We start from the raw sequence: 22,500 nt of genomic DNA, 5'->3' as shown, positions 1-22,500 counted from the left end.
ACATAGTTTAATTACTAAAACCATGATGAAGTTAGACTAACTAGGTAGGAATATTCATAGGATAGTATAATAACTCCATGTAGCACTCTAACTTACAATACTATATAACTTATATCATACACAGTGTACTTTAATTCCTCATGTAATTGAATATCACATGATTAATTTTATATATATAATACTAGAGGGTAAATATTATTAGATACAACACCGAAAAAATCAAAAGTTAGTTTCCCTCAATTCAGCCCAAGCATAACACTTATAAAACGCTAATTTCGAAAATATTTCTAAGTACAGGTGACACTATGTACACATGATACCCTTAGGTCTAATCTATTGTGAATCAGGTTGCTCATGTCCTTATGCTTATAAATCTCATATGTTTCCATAGAGCACAGCTCGCAACCGTATCTAAAATTTCTATAAGGCTGTGCTTTCCTCATTATTTCCCTCTTAAGGCTAAGCTCAATCCCGCTTTCCTTCAGTTCCCAAAACTTACTAGATAATGACGTACAGTTAGCCTTATGCTTACGTCTAAAAGAAAAAATGATTATAAATCCTTTTTTTTTTCATATTAATCAAACATCCTATATATATAAAGTTACCAGTTATAGTTATGATTGTACATTTATAAATTACGTTCTGGGTAAGACATCGTCCTAATAACGGACAGTGGGACCTAACTCTACAATTGCAACTAGAAGAATTATTACTATTAATATTAGTATTATTGATATTCATATTGTTGTTATTATTATTTATATTCTCATTATTATTATTAATCATACAACTACTATCGAGTGTATTTATTCATGTCTGTGTCCATTATCTATCCCGCTTTCAACTGTAGTATCATTCAAATCTGCTTCAACATCAACAGGCATATCAATAATTTCTAATTCTATGTATAGGCACCAGAGCTACTGTCTATATTGTGTATATTAGAAGTATTAACGCCACCATTTCTAATTTCCAAATCACCATTAATGTTACTATTCTCATTGTGGGTGTTTATGTTATTGTTGACAGTACTATTACTATTATTATTATTATTATTATTATTATTATTATTATTATTATTATTATTATTATTATTATTATATTATTATTATTATTATTATTATCACCTCTTGCTAATTTTATATTCTTATTTAATCTAGCTATGATGGTACCCATACTGGGAAGAGTAGAATACGAGATTGTAACTATCTTACGGGGAAAAGATTCTGTTATATCCATGGGAATTAGGGAAGTTTTTTTCTAAACAAGCCATAAATTTCCTATATATGTTTGTGGATATGGCACTGTTGTAAGGAATATTCAACCAGACGAAGTCCTTAATTTCAAACTTACAGCGTAAGGGCGGGATCTAACTGTTCTATTACTGCCCCCCTCCCCGAGTTTTGACTTGATTGTTAGATATGTCCCCATTTCCAGTGGTTTTAATATTTATGTAGGGAGGAGTAACCATTTCTTTCTCTTCACTACCATCATTATCTAACTCAAGCTTCCCACCAGTTTTAGCATTTAATTTCCTGCTGTTGTTTATTTTATTATTGTTTAAATTGTTGGGTTTATGGAATGCTTTTCCATTTGGTATTTTTTCACAACTAAGTAGGTTAGTAGTCCCTCTATCACTCGGAATCTCTTTATTTCCACTATTAATATGTGCTATATACGTATACAGTGTGTATAAAGATATGTGTGTGTTTGTGTGTGTGTATAGATATCTATATACTTAAGGATAGGTGGATATAGTAGTGTATGTATATGCTTACTAGGGTTTAACTGTAGATATGTGTGGAGATGTGTGTGTAATTCTATGTATTTAATGCTGTGCATAACGAGGCATACTTGTATACGCTCAAGCATGTTAGCTTATATATATGTGTGTATGAGTACGTGTATATACACACACATATACATATACTATAAACTTATAAAGCTAGTAACTTTTAGTGGCGGGGTTTGTGTAAACTGACCATTCATCACAACGATATCAAATTACAACCTCATTCAGTATTTCAAGTAGTGGTCAAAATTAAGAAGTTATTTATGACCACTACCATCCCATGAAAGCCAAAATCTTATTCTCAGCCCTTTAGTATCGTATCTCTTTATCTCTTACTCTACTTCATATTCTCAATTCGTTTGTTTTTATATTCTTTTTTGTTACTTTATTCTTATTTGGCTAATTCTTATTTATATGTGGATCTAACTTTATTATCCTTATTTTTACTTTTATTATTTTTGCTTTTACTCTTGTCTTTTGCTTCTATTGTCTTTCACTTCCAGTACTCTTACTCTTTATTTCTTATTTTTTATTGTTTTAGTTTTTAATTTTTAATTTTATTTTTTTCTCTCAATTTTTTTTTTCTTTCTATCTTATTTTCCTTCCTGTCTTATACAAGAAAATTAAATATAAACTCATTCCAATCTATTTAACATTCACTCTATGTTGACTGGTGATACAGTATGGGTAGATTTTTGAAACCCAATGAATCTTTATACATTTATACAGTTAGGAAATTTTACAAATACACTTTTTCAAGGAGATATGATAAACCTATTATAATGGGTAATATTGAACGTAATTTTGATATTTTTTATATTGTGATGTAATTCTTTGGACTAAAAATGTTTGCGGCTGAAGAGAGCTTTAAACCATCTTTTATATCAATAATACACTGATGTAATAACAGATTGTTTATAAAGCTTGAAACACGTGTACCGCGATATCCATTGTGTTCTGTTTTTAATTTTATTTGATATATATATTTATATATATACACACATACATATATATGCATACATATATATATTCATGTATATATATATATATATATATAATATATATATATATTATATATATATATATACATATACACACACACACATATATATATACGTATATAGACATACATATATACATATATACACATATATATGTATACACATATATATATACATATATAAACATATATATATATATATATTATATATATATATATATATATATATTATATATATATATATATATATATATATATATATTCTTGTTTCAGCTCAGAGCTGCGGCCATGATGATGCACCGCCGTTTTGTGCTACACTGTTATTACGAAGAACCTCCTCTAATATGTGGCACTTGGTGAAGAATGGAGTTTGATATAGCTACTCTCATTTGCACCTCTTGCCGTGAGGTAGGTTCATCTGGGACTCTCGACAGGAAGATGTCCAGCTTTGATTTAAAAACCCCTACATCCACTTTGTGCAAGTTCCACAGACTCTTTGGGAGAATATTAAAAAGCTGTGGGCCCTTGAAACCCAGGCTGTTGCAGAAGCTGGTCCTGAAGCGTGATGGCGTTGCTGGGATCTTTGGTACTATGCAGTGTCGTCCCGTTCTCGCATTGGTGTAGCTTACAATGCCAAAATTTGGCACAATTCCTTCCAGGATCTTCCAGACATATATTACTGCATACCTCTCCCGTCTTCTCTCCAGGGAGTAGAGTCTTAACTGTTTCAACCTTTCTCAGTAGCTGAGCTGTTGCAAAGAGACGATCTTCTTTTTGAATCTTCTCTGGATTGCTTCAAGGTCCGCTGTTAATTTCACACTGGTAGGTGACCATAGCTGTGAGCAGTAATTCAAGCGGCTGAGGACAAATGTCCGCCAGAGGATCATCATGGTTTCCTTATCTCTGGTTCTGAATGTTTTTAGGATCCATCCAGCCAGTCGTCTGCACTTTGTCGCCATCCTGGTAATGTGCACTTGGAAAGAGGTAGCGCAGGGCCAGGAATTTTTCAGCATTAAACTACATATTATTATCCTCAGCCCATCTGTAGATTGAGTTCAACTCCTGCTGCAGGTGTCCAACATCGCTGGGGTTCTGTATTTTCTGCGAGACTTTCGTATCGTCTGCATAGCTTGCTAGACTGGCTATCCGGACATTTGAGGGCATATTTGAGAGGGCCACTATAAGAAGCAGTATTCCCAAGACAGTGCCCTGTGGAACACCACTCACTATTTGTGTGTTCATAGAGGTGGCTCCATTAACCACTACTGCCTGACTCCTATCTCTCAGGAAGTCATGTAACCACACTCCAAGTTTTCCAGCTATGCCGAGGTCACACAGTTTGTGGGATATCATACCATGATCCATCTTGTCAAAAGCTTTTGCAAAATCAAGGTAGATTACGTCCACATTTGATTTGTTGAGTAACTGCCTCAACACCCAGTCATAATGCTGTAAGAGCTGGGTCAGGCAGCTCCTACTTGGTCGAAAACCATGCTGGGTATCACTCAGCAAGTTATTTTCCTCAAGGAATGCGATTAGTTTCTTTCTGACTATCCGTACCATGACTTTGCTGATGTGTGAAGTCAGAGAGATAGGCCTATAGTTTTTGGCATCTGCTCTACTTTTCCCTTTATGTATTGGGCATATTATTCCCTCCTTCAGCTTGCTTGGTAGTTTGCCATTTGTAAGAAAGCTCTGGAAGAGAATCTTGAGGGGTTTTGCCAGGGCATGCTTACACGCTTTGAGGAGGATTGCTGGGAAACCATCTGGACCAGCAGTTGAGTTTGTGTCCACTTCATCTATGGCTAGTAGGACATCTTCTTCGCTAATGTCAATATATTCTATTGTAACCGCCTCGCTGGTTATAGGTGAGGCCCCAAAGGAGTCCACTGGTTCGTTCACTTGTCTGTGTTCCAACGGGGTAGTAAAGACACTTTTGAACTGGTCATTCAGCATCTCACTGATCTTAGTTGGACTGTCTGTGAGGGAGCCATTCTTTTGGAGGAGGGTTTCTATCTTGTAGTGTACTGAGACTGTTTCTTTCACGTAATGAAAGAAGGCCTTTGGGTTTGATTTAATGTTTTTTATAACCCAGGCTTCTTTGTCTGCTTTCTCCCTCACATAGGATTGTTGCAGCCTTTTTTCGATCTCCATCAGTGTTGTTTTTAGGCTGACGTTTCGCTACTTTTGGGATGTTGGTTGAGATGATTTGCAACCTTCGTCCGTCGTCTCATGATAATCTTCCTGTCTCTTGGAATCTTGCTCCTATTCGTTTTGGCCTTGTGCTCTGGGACATATTTCTGGCATACGGCTTGCACAGAAGACATGAAAGATTCTAGTTTCATGTCAATGTCTGGTGTGGAGAAACATTCCGGCCAGTCCTCTCTGAGGATCTCTTTTTGGATCGATTTCCAATCTGCTTTGTGGAAGTTCAGATTGGAGAGATTTTGGGTGCTTCTTTTAGGCTGTATGTCTCTGGTTACTTTTGGCCCAAACATAGACAGCTCTATTATGTTGTGATCCGAAACTAATGTCGGTGTCACTTTCACATCATGAATGATGTCCATATTGTTCGTGAAGCAGCAGAGATCCAGAATGTTATTCGCCCTAGTTGGTTTGAGTACAACTTGCTCCACGAATAAGGCGTTGGTGAGGTTGAGCGGGGACTCCACCTGTACTTGCTTGGATTGATTCATTCCTGAGAGTATGAGACCTTCGGGCCATTTGACCACGGAGAAGTTGAAATCACCCACAAGAAATATGGTCACTTGGTGTTCCAGATTCATGAGGATTTCTTTAATTCTTGTGAGGCAATCTTCAAACTTGCCTATGTGGTGTGGAGCATCCGGTGGGCAATATGTATTGCATATGACTATATTATGTTGTCTTATGTATACAATTAAAGTGTCACATACCGAATTTGAGTGTCATTCGGACCTGGAGTGTGAGGTCATCTCGGATGTATACAGCAACTCCACCATGGCTCCTTTCCCTTCTGTCTGTTTGCAGTATGGCATAGTTTGGTATGTGTACTTCTGCATCCTCTATATGAGGGCTGAGGTGAATTTCTGAGTTCTATGCATAGGGCTTGAGTGCATGCAGTAAGATCTCTCAGGAATGAAATTTTGTTTCTATGTTGATGCAACAGGCCCCCAATATTTAGTAAAAGTAATGGGGTGACGGCTGTGCAGGCATTAGGGGAGGCCATCCCGTATCTGTTGACTGGGGTGGTCTTGCATAGTGGTGGGTAGGGTTGCTTCTCTGTGCTTGGTGTAGCCAGGTTAGCTGCCGGACAATTCTTTGCGCCATGCATAAAAAAGACTCTTGCTCAGCTGCTGCGTTGCGCAGAACATCTGAGGAGCACGCTTCTTTTCTGAAAGTTTTCCTGAGAGACATTTCTTGTCTTCCCTCAGTAAAGCTCTTCTCTTTGAGTCCCCTGAAGTTCTGGCGGGGTGTCGGGTGGGCGAACCGGCAGTTTTTGCCGTCCTCCCCATGCCAACATTTGCCCCGCAGGTAGAATTTACAGGTTCTTCGGTGCCTTCCAGATTTCTTCTTTCCTGAAGTGTACTGGGTGGCATCGGATCCTCCATGGGGTTCTCTGCTGTTTGTGTGGTGGGTTGGGGTTTCAGCTTTGATTGTTTGCCTTTTCTTCCCTTTCCCTCCTTATTTTTGTTTTCGGTCCTTCCTTTTTTCTTCTGTTTTTCTAATTTCTCATTTCTTTGTAGGACCACTGGTACAGGGGGGCTTCCGGTTTCTTCTCCCTTGGCTCCCCTATCCTTCACTACCTGGTCGTTCACCGGGGTAGGAGATCCATTTTCCTGAGGAACCCCTGGATCACAGAGACTTCCTGATTCCTTCTCTTTTTCGTCCTCTTCATCCTCATCAGCCTTGCCTCAATAATTTTCAATTATGTTATCCAATGTTTTGATGTGTGGTCTTATAAGCATGTAAGACGGGATAAATTCACCTTTTTTTCGTTCTATTTGGTCAATGGTTCTATGAAATCCATTGTTCTTAAGCGCGGCAGTGATGATGTTGTTCGGCGGATCGCCACTAGCAATCGTCCATGCTCTTAGCATAGCATATATATATGTATATATATATATATATATATATATATATATATAAGAAAAAAGGTTTGAAAATGCAATTTAAACGATGTTTATTTACTTAACCGGTTTCACTCTTTGGTAAAAGATTGTCAAAAGTAACATTAAAAGTAACATTGAATAATATGGGTTCAAAAAAGTTTTTTACATAATTGTCACATTGAATATTATGCATTCAAAAAAGTTTTTTACATAATTGTCACATTGGATATTATGAATTCAAAAATGTTTTTTTATACATAATTGTCACATTACATGTATAAATATAGTGTTTGGTAACAGAGAAGTTCAATAGTGTGATGAGAATATTTGGAAAAATTGGCAGAAAAGGATAAAACAAATATATTATTGGAAATTTGGTTGCGTTAATTATTGGTTGTCGCAAATTGTCACATTACATGTATATATATACAGTCTTTGGTATATATATATACAGTCTTTTGCCAGCAAAAATTAAAATGGATTTTTTATACATCTCAGAATATTTTAAGTTGAAGGCGAGAATACGTTTTTACTGACCTGTTTGTTTAAGCAGAAAGGTTGAATTGAGAGAAAAAAAGATATGTACCCAGTGTGGTGTATACTTCCCCTTCAAGCATCAATGGTTTGGGGGTTATCAGGAGGTTAGTATGTGGGTGTGAATAGATGTGTCCTTGCCTGCTGGTCAGATAGCGTCTGTTTGTCACACACATATATATAAACACACACACACACACAACAACACACATACACACACACACATAGTATACAAACACACACCACATACACACAGCACACACACACACACAGAACACACACACACACATACACAACGCACCCACATATATAATATATACACACAGCACACAAATATAACATGTGTTTATATATAATATACACACATATATAACACACATACACACACAACACACACACACACCACACACACACACCACACACACAACACACACGCACACATACATACATAATATAAATATCAAACCTTTTTTCTTATATAATCCCACTCGTGCGATACCCCACAACTCACTTTTATATATATATATATATATATATATATATATATATATATATATATATATATATATATATATATATATATATATGTTAGTATTCTCACGATCAGGCAAATTTTTAGGTATAAAAAAAAGTGAACTTCTGAACGCAACGACCAAATTGTAAAATCAGTGGATTAACAATCAAGAATGAAATTGTAACAAAAACGTATTTTATATAAGTCAATTAAAAAATATAATTGATAACTTAGCGATCCATTTGCAAATAGATAAATATCCAAAGAATTTAATGTCCAGTACTTGATTGTTCAAAGATATGGTGTAAACGGTCCGATCCCTGTTCAGCTTTCTTTTTCTCTTCCTCTTTTCTATCCGTTAAACGCCAATCCGTTAAAAAGAGAACAGTTGTCACGGCAACGTCATTTCAACTCTCATCACAAAACAATTATCTCCCTTCAACCAGATTTTGAAGCTTCAGTCAGAAAGCATTCTAAGTTCTCTCCCTTCATTATATTTTCTCATTTGCACTGATATAGATATACATAACACTATATATACATATATATATATAAATAGATATATGCATATATATATAAGTATGTATACATATATATATATATATATATATATATATATATATATATATATATATATATATATATGTATATATATATATAATATATATATATATACATATATATATATATATATATACATATATATATAAGTATATATATATACATATATGCATGTATATATGCATATTTATATAAATATATATAAATAGATATATGCATATATATACATATATATATATATACATATATATATTTATAAATATACAATGATATAAATTATATATAGATATATAGATATATACATATATATATATGTACATACCCAGATATATATGTATATATACATGTATATATGGGTACAGGACACCAAAGAAAAACGTTGAACACAATGAGAAACGAAAACATAAAAACAAAAGCATAGAAGCTAATTTTTTTCAAACAACGAAAAAAACAGAGAAATAAGACATACAACACAAGGAATATTCCCCTTCTTCAGTTGTCCCTGTTTCGTCTACTCCGCGTTACGAATGTAAGGACAAGACGCGGCTTCGTTGAAACATCCTTCCCGCAAAGCAAATTAAATAAAGTTTGGGATTTTTTGCGGAGGGTGAAAGAGGTAACAAGAACAGGACAGCGAGAACAAAACAGTAAAAACAATAAAAAAGTAAAAACAGTAAAAGACAGAACAATGAGAACAAAACAGTAAAAACAAAACGATGAGGTCTGTTAAGCCAAGACAATATATATACACTCACACACACAAATTTGTGTACATAGACATAGAGACACACAGGGTATATATACAGGATGTTAACATTTAAGATATTGCATGAATTCCTAGTAACTAAACTTTGCTGTGATGTTTATATCACTAGACACTGTCATCTCCATCAACAGGCATGTCTTTTGGCTTTGGTTTGTGATGGCGATGTGTGTCTGTTGGCATTTGTGTGCATGTATTTATGTATCCCATAATCCCATAAGACGGTGACATTCTCTCTCTGAGCTCTTAGGGTGTGCGACACCATTGTGACGGCATTCGTTCCAGTGTAAGTATTGGCCAACTCGGTCATCCCTGGTTTTATATTCTGTTGGGGCAAGGACTGAGCCAAGTATGTCACTGTAGAGTTTATACTTTGTGTCTACTTCATTGTGCTTGACGTTCGCTTTTCTTTCCGTCTTGATATTTCATACAAGCATTCCTATTTGGCTCTTGTCTTTATGGGATCTGTAACCTCCTTCTCAAGATCATTATCAGGGAGGGTCAGCTCTCGTCTGCATTTATACGCCTTCTTTGAGATTGAATGCAGTTCCTTGATCAGTTCGTGTTGTTTTTATTTTCCAGCTGTGTCATCCAGTCGGTGTTACCTTGGATGTACACTTCAACTGCTATCTTGGTCGTCTTATAGGATATTTTAAGTTGGACTAGGTCTCTGCCAATTTCTTTTCGTGGGAGATAGAGCCGTCGGACGTCGGATTTTGGGTGGTCCGTCCTGTTTGATATCAGCAGTTTCCTAGTCTTTATGTCTATACGCTCGAGTTCACTCAGCTTCCATTTGATGACATTAATGGACAACTGATACCGTCAGGGAGTTTGTAAACGCAAATCAATTCTGAGAATTCAGTTCTCTATTCAGAACCATATTGATACGTCTATAACACTCTTTCCTGATGTTCTCTTTCATTGAACCCCTTTCTCTTCGTGTATCCCAAGATACTTATAGGAGCCGTCTTGTTCCAGCTCCTTGATAGCTGTAGCACGATCAATTTGTGTGGCGGTATTTGCAGTCAGTTTGCCACGTTTGATCGACGCTTTTGCACACTTGTCAATGCCAGATTCCATATTGATGTCATCACTGAATTTTCTCACAGGTACTCGTGGCCCTTTCAGATCCCTGTCATCTTTCGCGTATAATTTCATATAAGTGTGAGATGATCTTGTCCAACATTTTACATCGTAGATTGTTCTATTCAGCTCGTCGGACAATGGAGTGAGTGAAAGACAGAAGAGAACAAGTGTGAGTGAATCACTCTGGAATATTCCATGATCACTTGATTTTCTCTGAGACATACAAGCCTCTTTCTTGGTTGAGAAATAATTTTGTGTTCTCAGTCGCACACTGTACTGCAGAAAACCTTTTCAGAAAGGAGAGGCCTTGTAGATATCTAGTGCTGTCAGAAACCTTATGATAGTCAATCCACACTGTGCTACGAATTCGTTTTTCGGAAGAGCAATTTTCGAGTATCATGCAGTTTATTTATAGCTGGTCTTTGCAGCCGAATGCGTTTCTTTTGCACCATTTTTGTTCAAGAGGAACAATGTTGTTTTCATAGAGAAATTGATACGTTCTCTTAGGAGAGATGCAAGTATTATGAACATGGTCATGAAACAAGAGATAGCCCAGTGGTTTTTGGGGGTTTTGTGTCGTCCGTAGGAGGGAGTAGGAATGTTATCACTAATGTTAGCGACATTCGTCTGTCTTCACTTTCTGAGTTCAAATTTTACCGACGTTGAATTTGCCTTCCATCATTTCGACGCCGATAAAATAAGCACCACATGAACACTAGGATAGATATAATGAACTTATACCCTCACTAGTAACTGCTTGCCTTTTACCAAAATTCGGAACCATTTTTATTATTAGCATTATTATTGATATTTTATATGGCAGAATCGTAAGAACGCCGGGCAAAATACTTAGCGGCATTATGCTAAGAAGCTGTCACAGCATGTGGCATCCCATATGAGGGTTCTGTCAGAGCACGGGAAAATTGTCATTCTGTCAGGCCTCTTCCTCTCCCCTCTGACGTGTCTCCTTACCTCGAGATGTTAACGCATTTTGAAGTGAATAAGATAAATACCATTGAATCATTTGGGTCGGTCTAACCGTCTTTTGTCCTCCCATAAACTACGGGCCTTGTGCTAATATTTGAAACCAGAATCGTTACCACGCCGGTCAAAATACTCAACGTCATTTCATCCGTCTTTATGTCCTGAGTTCACATTCTGCTGAGGGCGACTCTGCCTCTCATTTGTTCGGTGTTTAAAAATAGGTACTAGGTGAAAATGGGATCGATCTAAACGACTTAGCCCCTCCATGCAAACTACATGCCTTGTGCCACAATTTGAAACCATCGTATGTCATGTTTTAACTGAGATATTTTCATTTCTGAACTGCTGACAATTCTTTAATTTTCAGATAATGGAAAAGTTTGCAGTAACCCTGTTTTTGATGATACACCTGTGTAAGTTAGTATTCTTTAATTATTCTCCCAACATTATATTCGTTTCATTTTCCCCTTTTACTTGTTTCATACATTCGACCGCGGTCAGGTTTTGGCAACGCTTTCAAAATCTTCTAATTTAATGAATTGACCCAGTACTTTTATTCAATTAGTCCTCAATGCTTAATTTTGTGCTGCTACGAACAAACTTTCTGTCTCAGCCTTCATATCTGCAATCATAACCATATCTCACTGCTACTATTTCTTGCAACCCTCTTTGGGAATCTGTCATGCAATGCCTTCTCTTGCAAGTTCCTTCTTTCTCTGGTTTTTAATTTCCTTTGGATTTTGGTTTCTCTACCTCCTACTATTAAACTAACAGTTTCTAATGAAATATTTTCCACTAGTTTCTAAATAAGAGTCTATATCTAATCTAGCAAATTCCACACATTCTTCTACTGATATTAACCCTCTGTCACATTCTTCCCTGGGTGATCCTAATCTTTCTCCTCCTACTCTTGGGGAAATTCACAATTCATATCGAATTCTTTCCAATTTCCTTTGTCGAAATTTTCTGCATACAAACTGAGCTCTCTGCATACAAACATTGCTAGTAGCGTAGTTTCTTAAGGCTAATAGATCTGTATTCGTCTGTATTCTTTTTGTTGATACATTTATATCCGAGCATAGTTTTTTTTGTGGTGTTTTTAAACTTATGACTTGTTCACTCTGTGTTAGTTTGAAAAAAAATTGTTGTTGTCTCGTTTGTGACACAGGTTTTCATATGCGTGAATGTTTGTCCTGTAAATTTCCCGTAGTTGTGTAAACATTGAGATATATGTGTAGTCCTATGGGTATCAAAATGTATATATGATTGAGTAGACATTCCAGTGTATGCGTAATTACACAATTTATGGAGTACTATTTTGTTCCATTCTATTTTATAATTTGTAAACTTTCCGGTGTTGATATCGCACGTGTGTTTCGCACATGTTTCATTGAGACACCGTGCGTAGGAGAAACTGTGCTTTGTATGGCAGTAAAATTTGGGTTTTTTGAAAAAATTTTTTCATTAAAAAACCGCTTCCTGCAAGTCTTCCACGGGTTCCTTTATCCAATTCTATCGATGTTATTAGATTAGATTTGTTTTTGAATGGGAAGCCCGGTATAGCTGGGTATGACGGAAAGTGTCAGCTGCCCGGAGCCAGCAGATTAAGGTGACGCGTATTTACTGGCCATCTTTCAAGAACCTTGCGAAGAAATCTAGCAGTTCTAAACAATGCTGACGTTTTTAGATGTTCTACCTTCACACTTGCACCATGCTTTTTCGTCAAAGTTGTTTAGTTTTCTCCTCTTGTTTCCCATTGACCCTGTTGTCATCGGAGCATGTCATCTGTCGATTATCATGCAGGCTTTTCTTCGCTTTTTACTCACCACAAGAATGTCCGATTTACGATGTCTGGACAGGTTATCGCACTGGAACATTTTATCCCACAAGATTCTGCAGTTTTCCTTCTCGGTGACCCGTTGTGGTATTTGCAAATGCCACGTCTTTGCTCTTTGCAGGCTGTGATTTCCACTCTCAGCTTCTTTTGCTGGGTATGATGGAAAGTATCAGCTTTCAATTAGTTTAATCAGTTCTCTATTAAGTAATTCTATCCCTCTTAGGATCCGTACCTTCCCTCTTTTCAGGAACATTATAACACACTTCAATTCTAATACCATAACAGAAACAGTGAACTGTTTTCACCAAAGAACTCACTTGTGCTTCCACTTTGCCATACAGTTTCAAATTATCCATGTAGTGGATGTGGCTAATTGATTGCGATTTCCCCTTTAGCTGATATCCTAGGTTCATTTTCCTAAGAACCGAGGTCAGCGGGATGATGTAGAGAACAAAAAGCAAAGAAGATAGGTTATCGCCTTGCACAATCCCTGTTCTGATGCCCAGAGCGCCGAAGCATTTTTCATACTATGCCCACTCATTTTTACACCCCACAATACTACTCTTCAGAAAACAGGTGAATTCCTAGTCTTGTATTGACAAGGTTGGGTCCTAACCACATAGTTGCGGGTTCAGTCCCGATGCGTGGTAACATCGGGCCAACCACACACTTGTTAGTAAATTTCGGAGAGGGAAACTGATAGAAGCATAACGTACACACACACACACACACACATACACACACACACACACACATACACACACACACACACACACACATATATATATACACATACATACGTATATCCACGCATACATACATCCACACAGACACACACATATATATATCCTTACATATATACGTATGTCTACACACACATACACATATATATATACACACATACATACATACGTATATCCACACACACATATATACACATACATACGTATATTTACACCAACACACACACACACATACACACACACACACACACACATATATATATCCTTACATATATACGTATGTCTACACACACATACACATATATATATACACACATACATACATACGTATATCCACACACACATATATATCCATACATACATACGTATATTTACACCAACACACACACACACAACACACACACACACACACACACAAACACATATATATATAATAAGCAGAAAATGGAGAAACCTTTGATCAACAAACAAACAAACGGACCAACATCGTCTAATTAATTTTAATATAAGACCTTAACATTGCTTACGGCCGTTTCACCTACCAATGTCAGTCGGTAGTCAGAAAGAATTCCGAAAATAATATTCGTCATCTTTATAGTACATCCGATCTGGTACATGGAGCTTCGTCAGTTTGAATACAAATGCATAAAATAAAAGACAAGAAGAGGGAAGAGGAGAGAGCAGAGTCTCGAGATGGGGAAAGCTCAATGAAATTAGAATCAAACCATTTTGCAGTGTAAAGCTTGAAGTCGATGGGCAAAAGAGTAAACTCTGAAATAATCTAGATAGAAAGATATTTGGTGGGTTAATCTCTTTATAGGGGCACCAGGGTGTATAACTAATAATAAAATAAAACTTAAGTATAACAGGAATCGCCAGGAAGTCTAGTAAAAGGGTAGAACTTGTTATTTCGTAAATAGAGCTAATTAATATTTATCCATAGCTGTATGTTGTTATAATTGTGTACTTACCGAAATATTCTAGAGACCAACCACCTGTTGTCCGTAATGGAATTGACCAAAGTCCAGTCATCTTTACAATTGGTCAGTTACATTTAAAACCAAGGGCAAGCTAAGACTGTTACAGGGGAAAATTAAATGAAGAAGTAAATAAAGCAATAAATAAAAGGTGAGGGCGAGGAGACTATGTCATAAGTGGCATGAGGCTCCTTATGTCCTTAAATACCATCTCAATAAGGCAAGGTCTTATGAAAATGTAGTAATGAAAGAAAGAGTTGATGTAAGTGATGAGCAAAATGAAATACTGTGAAACAACCATAAACACTAAGGCAGAGGAAAACCAGATAGATGAAGAAAGTCACGCAGAAATTGACCCAACAGAACTACATAATCTAAAAAAATCCGATCATGATTGAATGTTTGAAAATTAAAGAAAGCAGTATAAATGAACGTGACGCGCTCATAAAAATTCGCAATTCTAACCAAAACCTGAAAATAATTGGTAAAATCCGCCATGAACATAAGGATATAATTTCAGCTAATGTGGTGAAAGATTAGAACGTGGCGACATTCCCATAAAAAGCCTACTTGGCAACAGCGTATTCAACACCAAATTCAGCTACTTAGATCTGATGTAGAATGTTTAATAGACCATAACTTTGACAAGACTATCAGACCAACAAAAGTCCGAAAATTAAAGAAGAAATATAATACGAAAACCATACTTGAAATCGATACCACGATAGAAACTCTCCAGCAAAAGGTCTGTGCTAAAGCTGCCTGCATAGCAGCGTATGAAAAGCGAGTTAGATACTTCAAGGACAAAATAGTTTTACAGGAAGATAGGGAAATACCAGTTTTAGTGAAATCTGTCACATCAAAAGAAGTGAAGGAATTTTGGAATAAACTTTGGCCAGAAGAAACAAAACACAATAAAAAGGCCCCTTCGATTGAGAGAATATCTACTAATTTAGAAGAGCAAAAGTGTGAGGATGTAAGATCTGCTCTCAGGAAGTCCAGCAAAAGGAAGTCTCCAGAAGTTGATAAAATTCCTAATTTCTGGTTGAATGCCTGTCCAGAGAGTCACGAAATTCAAACGAAACTTTACCACAGTGGTTTGCAACAACTTAGTATGATTCCCTCTTGGCTAGTTACTGGTGTTGCATTCCTACTTTAAAAAAATGAAGAAACAAATGAACCAAAAAAATATAGACCATAACCATCTTAACAACAATGTGCAAAATGCTAACATCTGTTTTGACTGAATATACCTTTTCCCAAATGAGCAAAAAGGATGCAAACGTGTCCTGCGGTTGTAAAATTCAGCTACTCATCAATAAGATGATCTTAGAAGATTGTCACAAACGACACAAAATATTCTCGATAGACTGGATAGACTATAGAAACGCCTTTGATAGTCTACTACATAGCTGGGTTAAGAAATGTCTGGAAATGTATAAAATAGCACCTACTCTGCGATAATTCCTCTCTGTAAGTATAAGATCATGGAGAACCACTCAGATTTTGAACAGCGACAATGAATCTCTTAATGCTGGGGAGGTAAGAATTTCATTTGGTATTTTCCAGGTTGACTCTCTGTCACCACTCCTGTTTTGTCTAGCCTTAATACCTCTCTCGGAATTTCTCGTTGATGTACAATCTATATATATAAAACTGAGAATGTATGTATGTCTGTCTGTCTGTCTGTCTGTGTGAATCCCTAAAACTTGTGAACTACACAACCAATTTCATTCAAATTTTACACATGCCTTACTTAGGGTCCATGTAGTGTCATGGGCAAAACATTTCTAACTTCTTGCCTAGGGCGAGCCCACAGCAATATCATATCTTCTCCACTATTTCAGTATTACGTGTTAAAAGTGAAACAAAAACATTTCTCTATTGTAATGTCAGATACTTTCACTTTAATACTGAAACTATTAAAGTCAAACTATTATATAAGAGGGATGAACCATTAACAGTGGACATCCATTTTGCTAGAAGAAGATCCGCTATGGTCTTATATGCTACACCACTGGTTTACAATTCATATTAATCAAATTAATATTCAATTTCTTACCCTTATCATTTTAAATTTAAATTTAAATCCAGGACCATGCGTTTTGGAACGAAGTTCGTTACCACACAGCCACACCTGCACCTATGTATGTGTGTGTGTGTATAGCTGTATATGTATACATTTATTTCTATACATAAAGATGTATATGTATACATGTATACGTGTAGATGTATATATATATAGATGTACATGTAATATGTACACATGTATATTCACATATATATATGCATACATATATACACACATACACACAAACATACATACATAGGTGCAGGTGTGACCGTGTGGTAACAAACTTCGTTTCAAAACACATGGTCCTGGGTTCAGTTCCACTGTGTGGTGACTTGGCATGTGCCTTCTGCTATAGCCTCAGACCAACTAAAGCTTTGTCAGTGATTTTTGTAGACAGAAACTGAAAGAAATCAGTCGTATATATATGTATGTATATATATATGTAAGTCTGTGTGTGTGTCTTTGTGTTTCTCCCTCATCACTACCTCACAACTGGTGTTCGTTTATTTACATCCCCATAACTTACTGGTTTCACAAGAAGAAACTGATAGAATAAGTATCAGGCTTATCAAAATACAAAACAAACCACTAGGCAGTATCTCATATTTTTATTTGCCCACACAATTTATCTTTGTGTGTGTGTGTACATACATACATACATACATACATACATACATACATACATACATACATATATATATATATATATATATATATATATATATATATGGATTTCGTAGACAGAAACTTAAAGATATCAATCGTATATATATGTGTATGTATATATTTAAATGTATGTGTGTAACTCTGTTTCTGTGTTTCACCCTCATCATTGCTTCACAACTGCTGTTCGTTTATTTACATCCCCATAACTTACTGGTTCATAAGAAGAAACTGATAAAATAAGTACCAGATTTATCAACATAAAAAAGCACTACGCTGTGTCTCATATTTTTGTTTGCCCACTCAGTTGTATCTATCAATTTAATTTTGTGTGTGTGTATATATATATATATATATATATATATATATAATATATATATATATATATAACACATACACACACACACACACACGCACACACACACACACATATGTATATACATATATATATATACATGTATGTATATGTGTACAATCATATTTATTATATCAAAGACAATGTCTTTATGTGTTCGTGTATTACTTATACATTCGAAAACTACTGCACTGATCATAATGAAATTTGGAACACAAAATCGAAGCCTAGGGAGAAGGGTAATGCTGTGTGTTTCATACAATTTCTTGGAACAAAATTACTCAATGGATCCTTATGATATTTGAAACTTAGATTCAATGCAATATGTTTGGTTTGAATTTCAGATGGCTTAAAGGGGCAGAAAATTCATAAATTTTCGATGTTGATGAAATTTCAACCATGGGTAATTGACACACATCAAGAAGTATTCTCAAAGTTTCCACTTCACATGAGGATTCTAAGACACCCAAATTTTAGTCATTTCTTTTATGATCCAAAACTAAATCAAAAGTACTGAATGGATCTTTACGAAATTTGGAAATTATATTCTATGCATAAGGGCCACAACCCCCATGACAATTCATATATTTTTGCTGTTGATGAAATTTTAACCATAGATATTAGATACAAATGAAGTAATATTTATAAAATTTCATCTTCTTACAAGTTAGAAAGACCCCTTCATGGGGACTTAACACTCACAATTTTGTCATTTTATCTAAGCAAAGACGAATAGTTGTAGTCTTGGAAGCTTTGGGGTCATCTGAGCATAGAAGATGAGCATTATTTGTAACCCAATGTTACAACAGTGTAAGAGTTTGCTTTGACATACACTTAGATTGTGATTTCTGCTATGTGCTGCATAAATTGTCAAGTAAATGAGAGGCATCTTTGCCTCCACTGATTCAGTTGCAAAGTGTTGAGTAAAGTTATTTGATTGCAGATCTCCTTTCAGTCTTTTTATTATCACTGGGTCACACATAGTCCCCACATGGTAACATTGATTTCAAGGCCTTCCCAGATGAGTGGCTGGTTATTCAAAGACATTTATAGATTGTATATTTATTCTGTCCAGTTACGTATCAGTATAGTGGTCATTTGCAAACTCCAACTTTCATTCCTCCTTAGCCCTCACGTCACACAGTTGTTAATGTTTATTTCAGTTGGGTCACGCCCTTCCAATTGCTATAGATTCGTAATGCATCTTACGGCTGTGCCTGTCACCTGCATAGTGAGGAATACTACATTGGGAGTGGTAACGACTAAGGTACTGTAGCTGACTGCTCATTGTGATCATTCGTCTTTTGGTTTCCTGTAGCTTTGCTCACTTTTTCAAACCCAGTCGGAATATATTTCCTATTTCAAAGAAATTCAAACAATAGATATAAGACCCAAGTTAAAAAGATTTTCAACAATTCAACTTCTCTGGTTGACATTAAGATTCCCACCCCCAACAGGGGCCTTAACTCTCACATTTTAGAGCTCCATGACCTCCATTTTTCAGGAGCAAAATCCTTTTGGAATATGCGCATAAAAATCAGTAGTATGGGATACATGTGGCACGATTACAATTTTGCTTGGGTGTGTAAAGAGGGAAATAACCCTCATCTGGAATTTTGATGAAATTCGAAACATAGGTATTCCAGTTCATTACAGAAAATATAACAGAAAAGTCTAATTCTTCAATTGTATGTAACTCGGGCAACACTGGGTAACACTGCTGGTATGGCTATAAAATATTTGATAAAAATATAAATCCTCACTTTTATATGGATGATTGAAATTTCTTTGCAAGAAACGATCAACAACTACAGCGCTTACTAGCGAGTGTTAAACAACACACTGATGGCATGATGAAATTTGGCCTCCATAAATGTGCAAAAGTCACCTTTATCAAAGGAAACATGACAGAAACATGCAGCGTTAATCTTGACCAACAGAATGTCATAAAGGAATTAGAGCCAGCGGAGAGCTACGGATGGAATCAAATATTCGATGATGAGGGAAATGATCAGAAGGGAATGTTATCGCAGGGCAGGTGCAATCCTCAAGAGAGAGCTGAATGCAAGAAACAGGATCGAAGCGATCATGTTGTCTTCTTGAGCCTACAGAGTATCTCAACAGGCATGATAGAGATGCTCAATATATTCACTGGGTAATTTGCAAAAAACTGGATCTGCTCCATGATAATAATTGGTGGGGAGGTAGTGTACTATGTACAAAACCAAATATATGACACCCGAGGCATAACACCAACAAGAACTTCTAACATGTCTTTTCAGGTCTCTGGGTGAGACTTGGAGTCAAATTGTACAAATACAAAGCGAAAGTCAAATAATAATAATAATAATAATAATAATAATAATAATAATAATAATAATAATAATGATAATAATAATAATAATAATAATTATTATTATTATTATTATTACTATTATTACTACTATTACTACTATTACTATTATTATTATTATTATTATTATTATTATTATATTATTATTATTATTATTATTACTATTATTATTATTATTATTATTACTATTATTATTATTATTATTATTATTATTATTATTATCATTATTATTATTATTATTATTATTATTATTATTATTATTATTATTATATGCCCTGATGCAGTACCAGGCAGTGGTTCTCGTGGATTCTGATCTTAACTGATTGGAAGAGATGGGCTACAGCAAATATTCTGCTCAATACCACAGATTTGCTTGTCAGTTGTTTGACCTTAACCAGTTGACCATGCCCCTTAGTGGCTGACGATATGTAAATCTCTGATCACGAGCAGAAGTAGTGGGGGAGCATCATAGCCATTTGTTGAAAGGAATTCTTGATGGTTTGGATAATTCACTTCTGGAAACATGGGTGTTTTGTTCAACATCCTTAAACAATCCTTATTCAGGGACCTTTTGAGGGATTTGGGCTACTCGACCAGAACAAAATTCTAACTGGGCCCCATCTGCAAGATCGTGTGCTGTTTATCTTGATATGAGATCACCATGTCGCGCACAATTGGTTGTGATGCATGTGCCTAGTATACCCTTATCAGACGGGTAGTCATGATTGGTATACTGGGCTTCGTATATTTTACCCCAGTGTCACTTTGATGTCATGCACTGCTCTCTCACACAATAATAATAATGATGATGATGATGATGATGATGATGATGATGATGATAATTATTATTATTATTATGATTATTATTGTTGTTGTTGTTATCATTGTTATTGCTACTATTATAATAATTATTTTTATTATTATTATTATTATGTTTTTTCCTTCTTTCTTCAAATTTTCTTCCATTTTTCGCCGAGTGTTTTCCATACACCTAGGGCAGAGAAGCTTATTGTATGCATTCCCAGATTACACACGCAAATTCACAGATAAAATATATATTTAAAAATAAATAAATAAATAAATAAATAAATTCATGGATGGATGTTATATTCACAGCGATAGTGCTCTTCTCAGTACATGAGCCGTTCCAGTTAATACGATTTTTTGCACTTCCTGTAGGGATGGTAAGCCGGGAATCATTTTCAAATAGGTTTCAGTACCTTTTTTTCATTATTCCTAGAGATCCTACAGTCACTGGTACTGTAGTTGCCTTGAGATGCCACAGTTGTTCAATTTCTATTAGCAAGTCTTTATATTTACTAATCTTGTCAAATTCTTTCACCGCTATATTGTGATCGCAAAGAATAATCATGTCAATTAATAAACTCACCTTTTTTGTCTGATCTTTTATAATAATATCCGGTTTATTAGCTTTTATAGTCTTGTCGGTCTGTACGGGGAAGTCCCATAGAATCGACACATTTTCTCCCTCAGTCACAGCTTCAGGATGGTGTTTATACCATTTGTCGGCGGTTTTGATTTTATAATGCCGACATATTGTCCAATGTAAATACTGGCCGACTCTGTCATGTCTTGCTTTATATTCTGCAGGTGCTAAGACTCTACACTCTGAGATTAGGTGGTCTATTGTTTCAATCTCATTGTTACAGAATCGGCATTTTGGGCCAGCTCCATTTTTTATCACATTGGCTTGGTAGTTCCGGGTTAATAAGCTTTGGTCTTGAGCAGCTAATATGAAACCTTCACTCTCTGCTTTTAGCCCTGAGCTTCGTAACCATTGGTGCGTGTGTTTCTGGTTGACATCAGCTTGTTTGCTACGGGCCACATACTTGCCATGGAGAGGTTTCTGTTCCCATCTGCTAGCTAATTTTTCATGTGCTTTTGTCTTTGCAATTAATTTTATTTTCTTTGTAGCTGCAGTTGGCGCATTTCCTTCAGCCTGATCGATCTGGTGGGTATCTAAGAGATCAGCAGCAAATCTTTTGCTCTCTTTGAGAATAGAGTGAAGGTTTTTCAGTCTTTCATGTTTTTCAACAAATTTTAGCATCCAATCGTTGGTTGCTTCAAGGTATTTGGCCAGTCCGATTGTGGTAGTTTTATTATTATTATTATTATTATTATTATTATCATCATTATTATTATTATTATCATT

At 35.7% G+C, this 22,500-nt stretch overlaps 2 protein-coding genes across 3 annotated transcripts in view; both read left to right on the top strand.

The window, feature by feature from the left end:
- The window catches only part of LOC118763177 (zinc finger protein 239-like), a 73,281-nt gene extending 63,360 nt beyond the window's left edge, over window positions 1-9,921 (top strand). Inside the window, exons 8-9 of the mRNA XM_036502624.1 lie at window positions 6,518-6,525; window positions 9,838-9,921. Of these exons, the coding sequence (XP_036358517.1) occupies window positions 6,518-6,525; window positions 9,838-9,921 (92 nt within the window). The remainder of the gene's footprint in view (window positions 1-6,517; window positions 6,526-9,837) is intronic.
- LOC115210431 overlaps window positions 1-22,500 on the top strand; it is a 68,938-nt gene that overhangs the window by 6,782 nt on the left and 39,656 nt on the right. Inside the window, exon 2 of one of the 2 annotated variants that reach the window (XM_029779034.2) lies at window positions 11,693-11,738. In XM_029779034.2, the coding sequence (XP_029634894.1) occupies window positions 11,696-11,738 (43 nt within the window). In that variant the 5' untranslated portion in view covers window positions 11,693-11,695. Of the gene's footprint in view, window positions 1-11,692; window positions 11,743-22,500 lie in introns of both variants that reach the window. The other variant, XM_036501978.1, reaches the window with a different exon arrangement.

Source organism: Octopus sinensis, linkage group LG4 (assembly GCF_006345805.1).
Source record: "Octopus sinensis linkage group LG4, ASM634580v1, whole genome shotgun sequence".
Taxonomy (NCBI): Eukaryota; Metazoa; Mollusca; class Cephalopoda; order Octopoda; family Octopodidae; genus Octopus; species Octopus sinensis.
The sequence above is the reverse complement of the archived record's forward strand: the minus strand, read 5'-3'. Positions and strand labels throughout refer to the sequence as shown.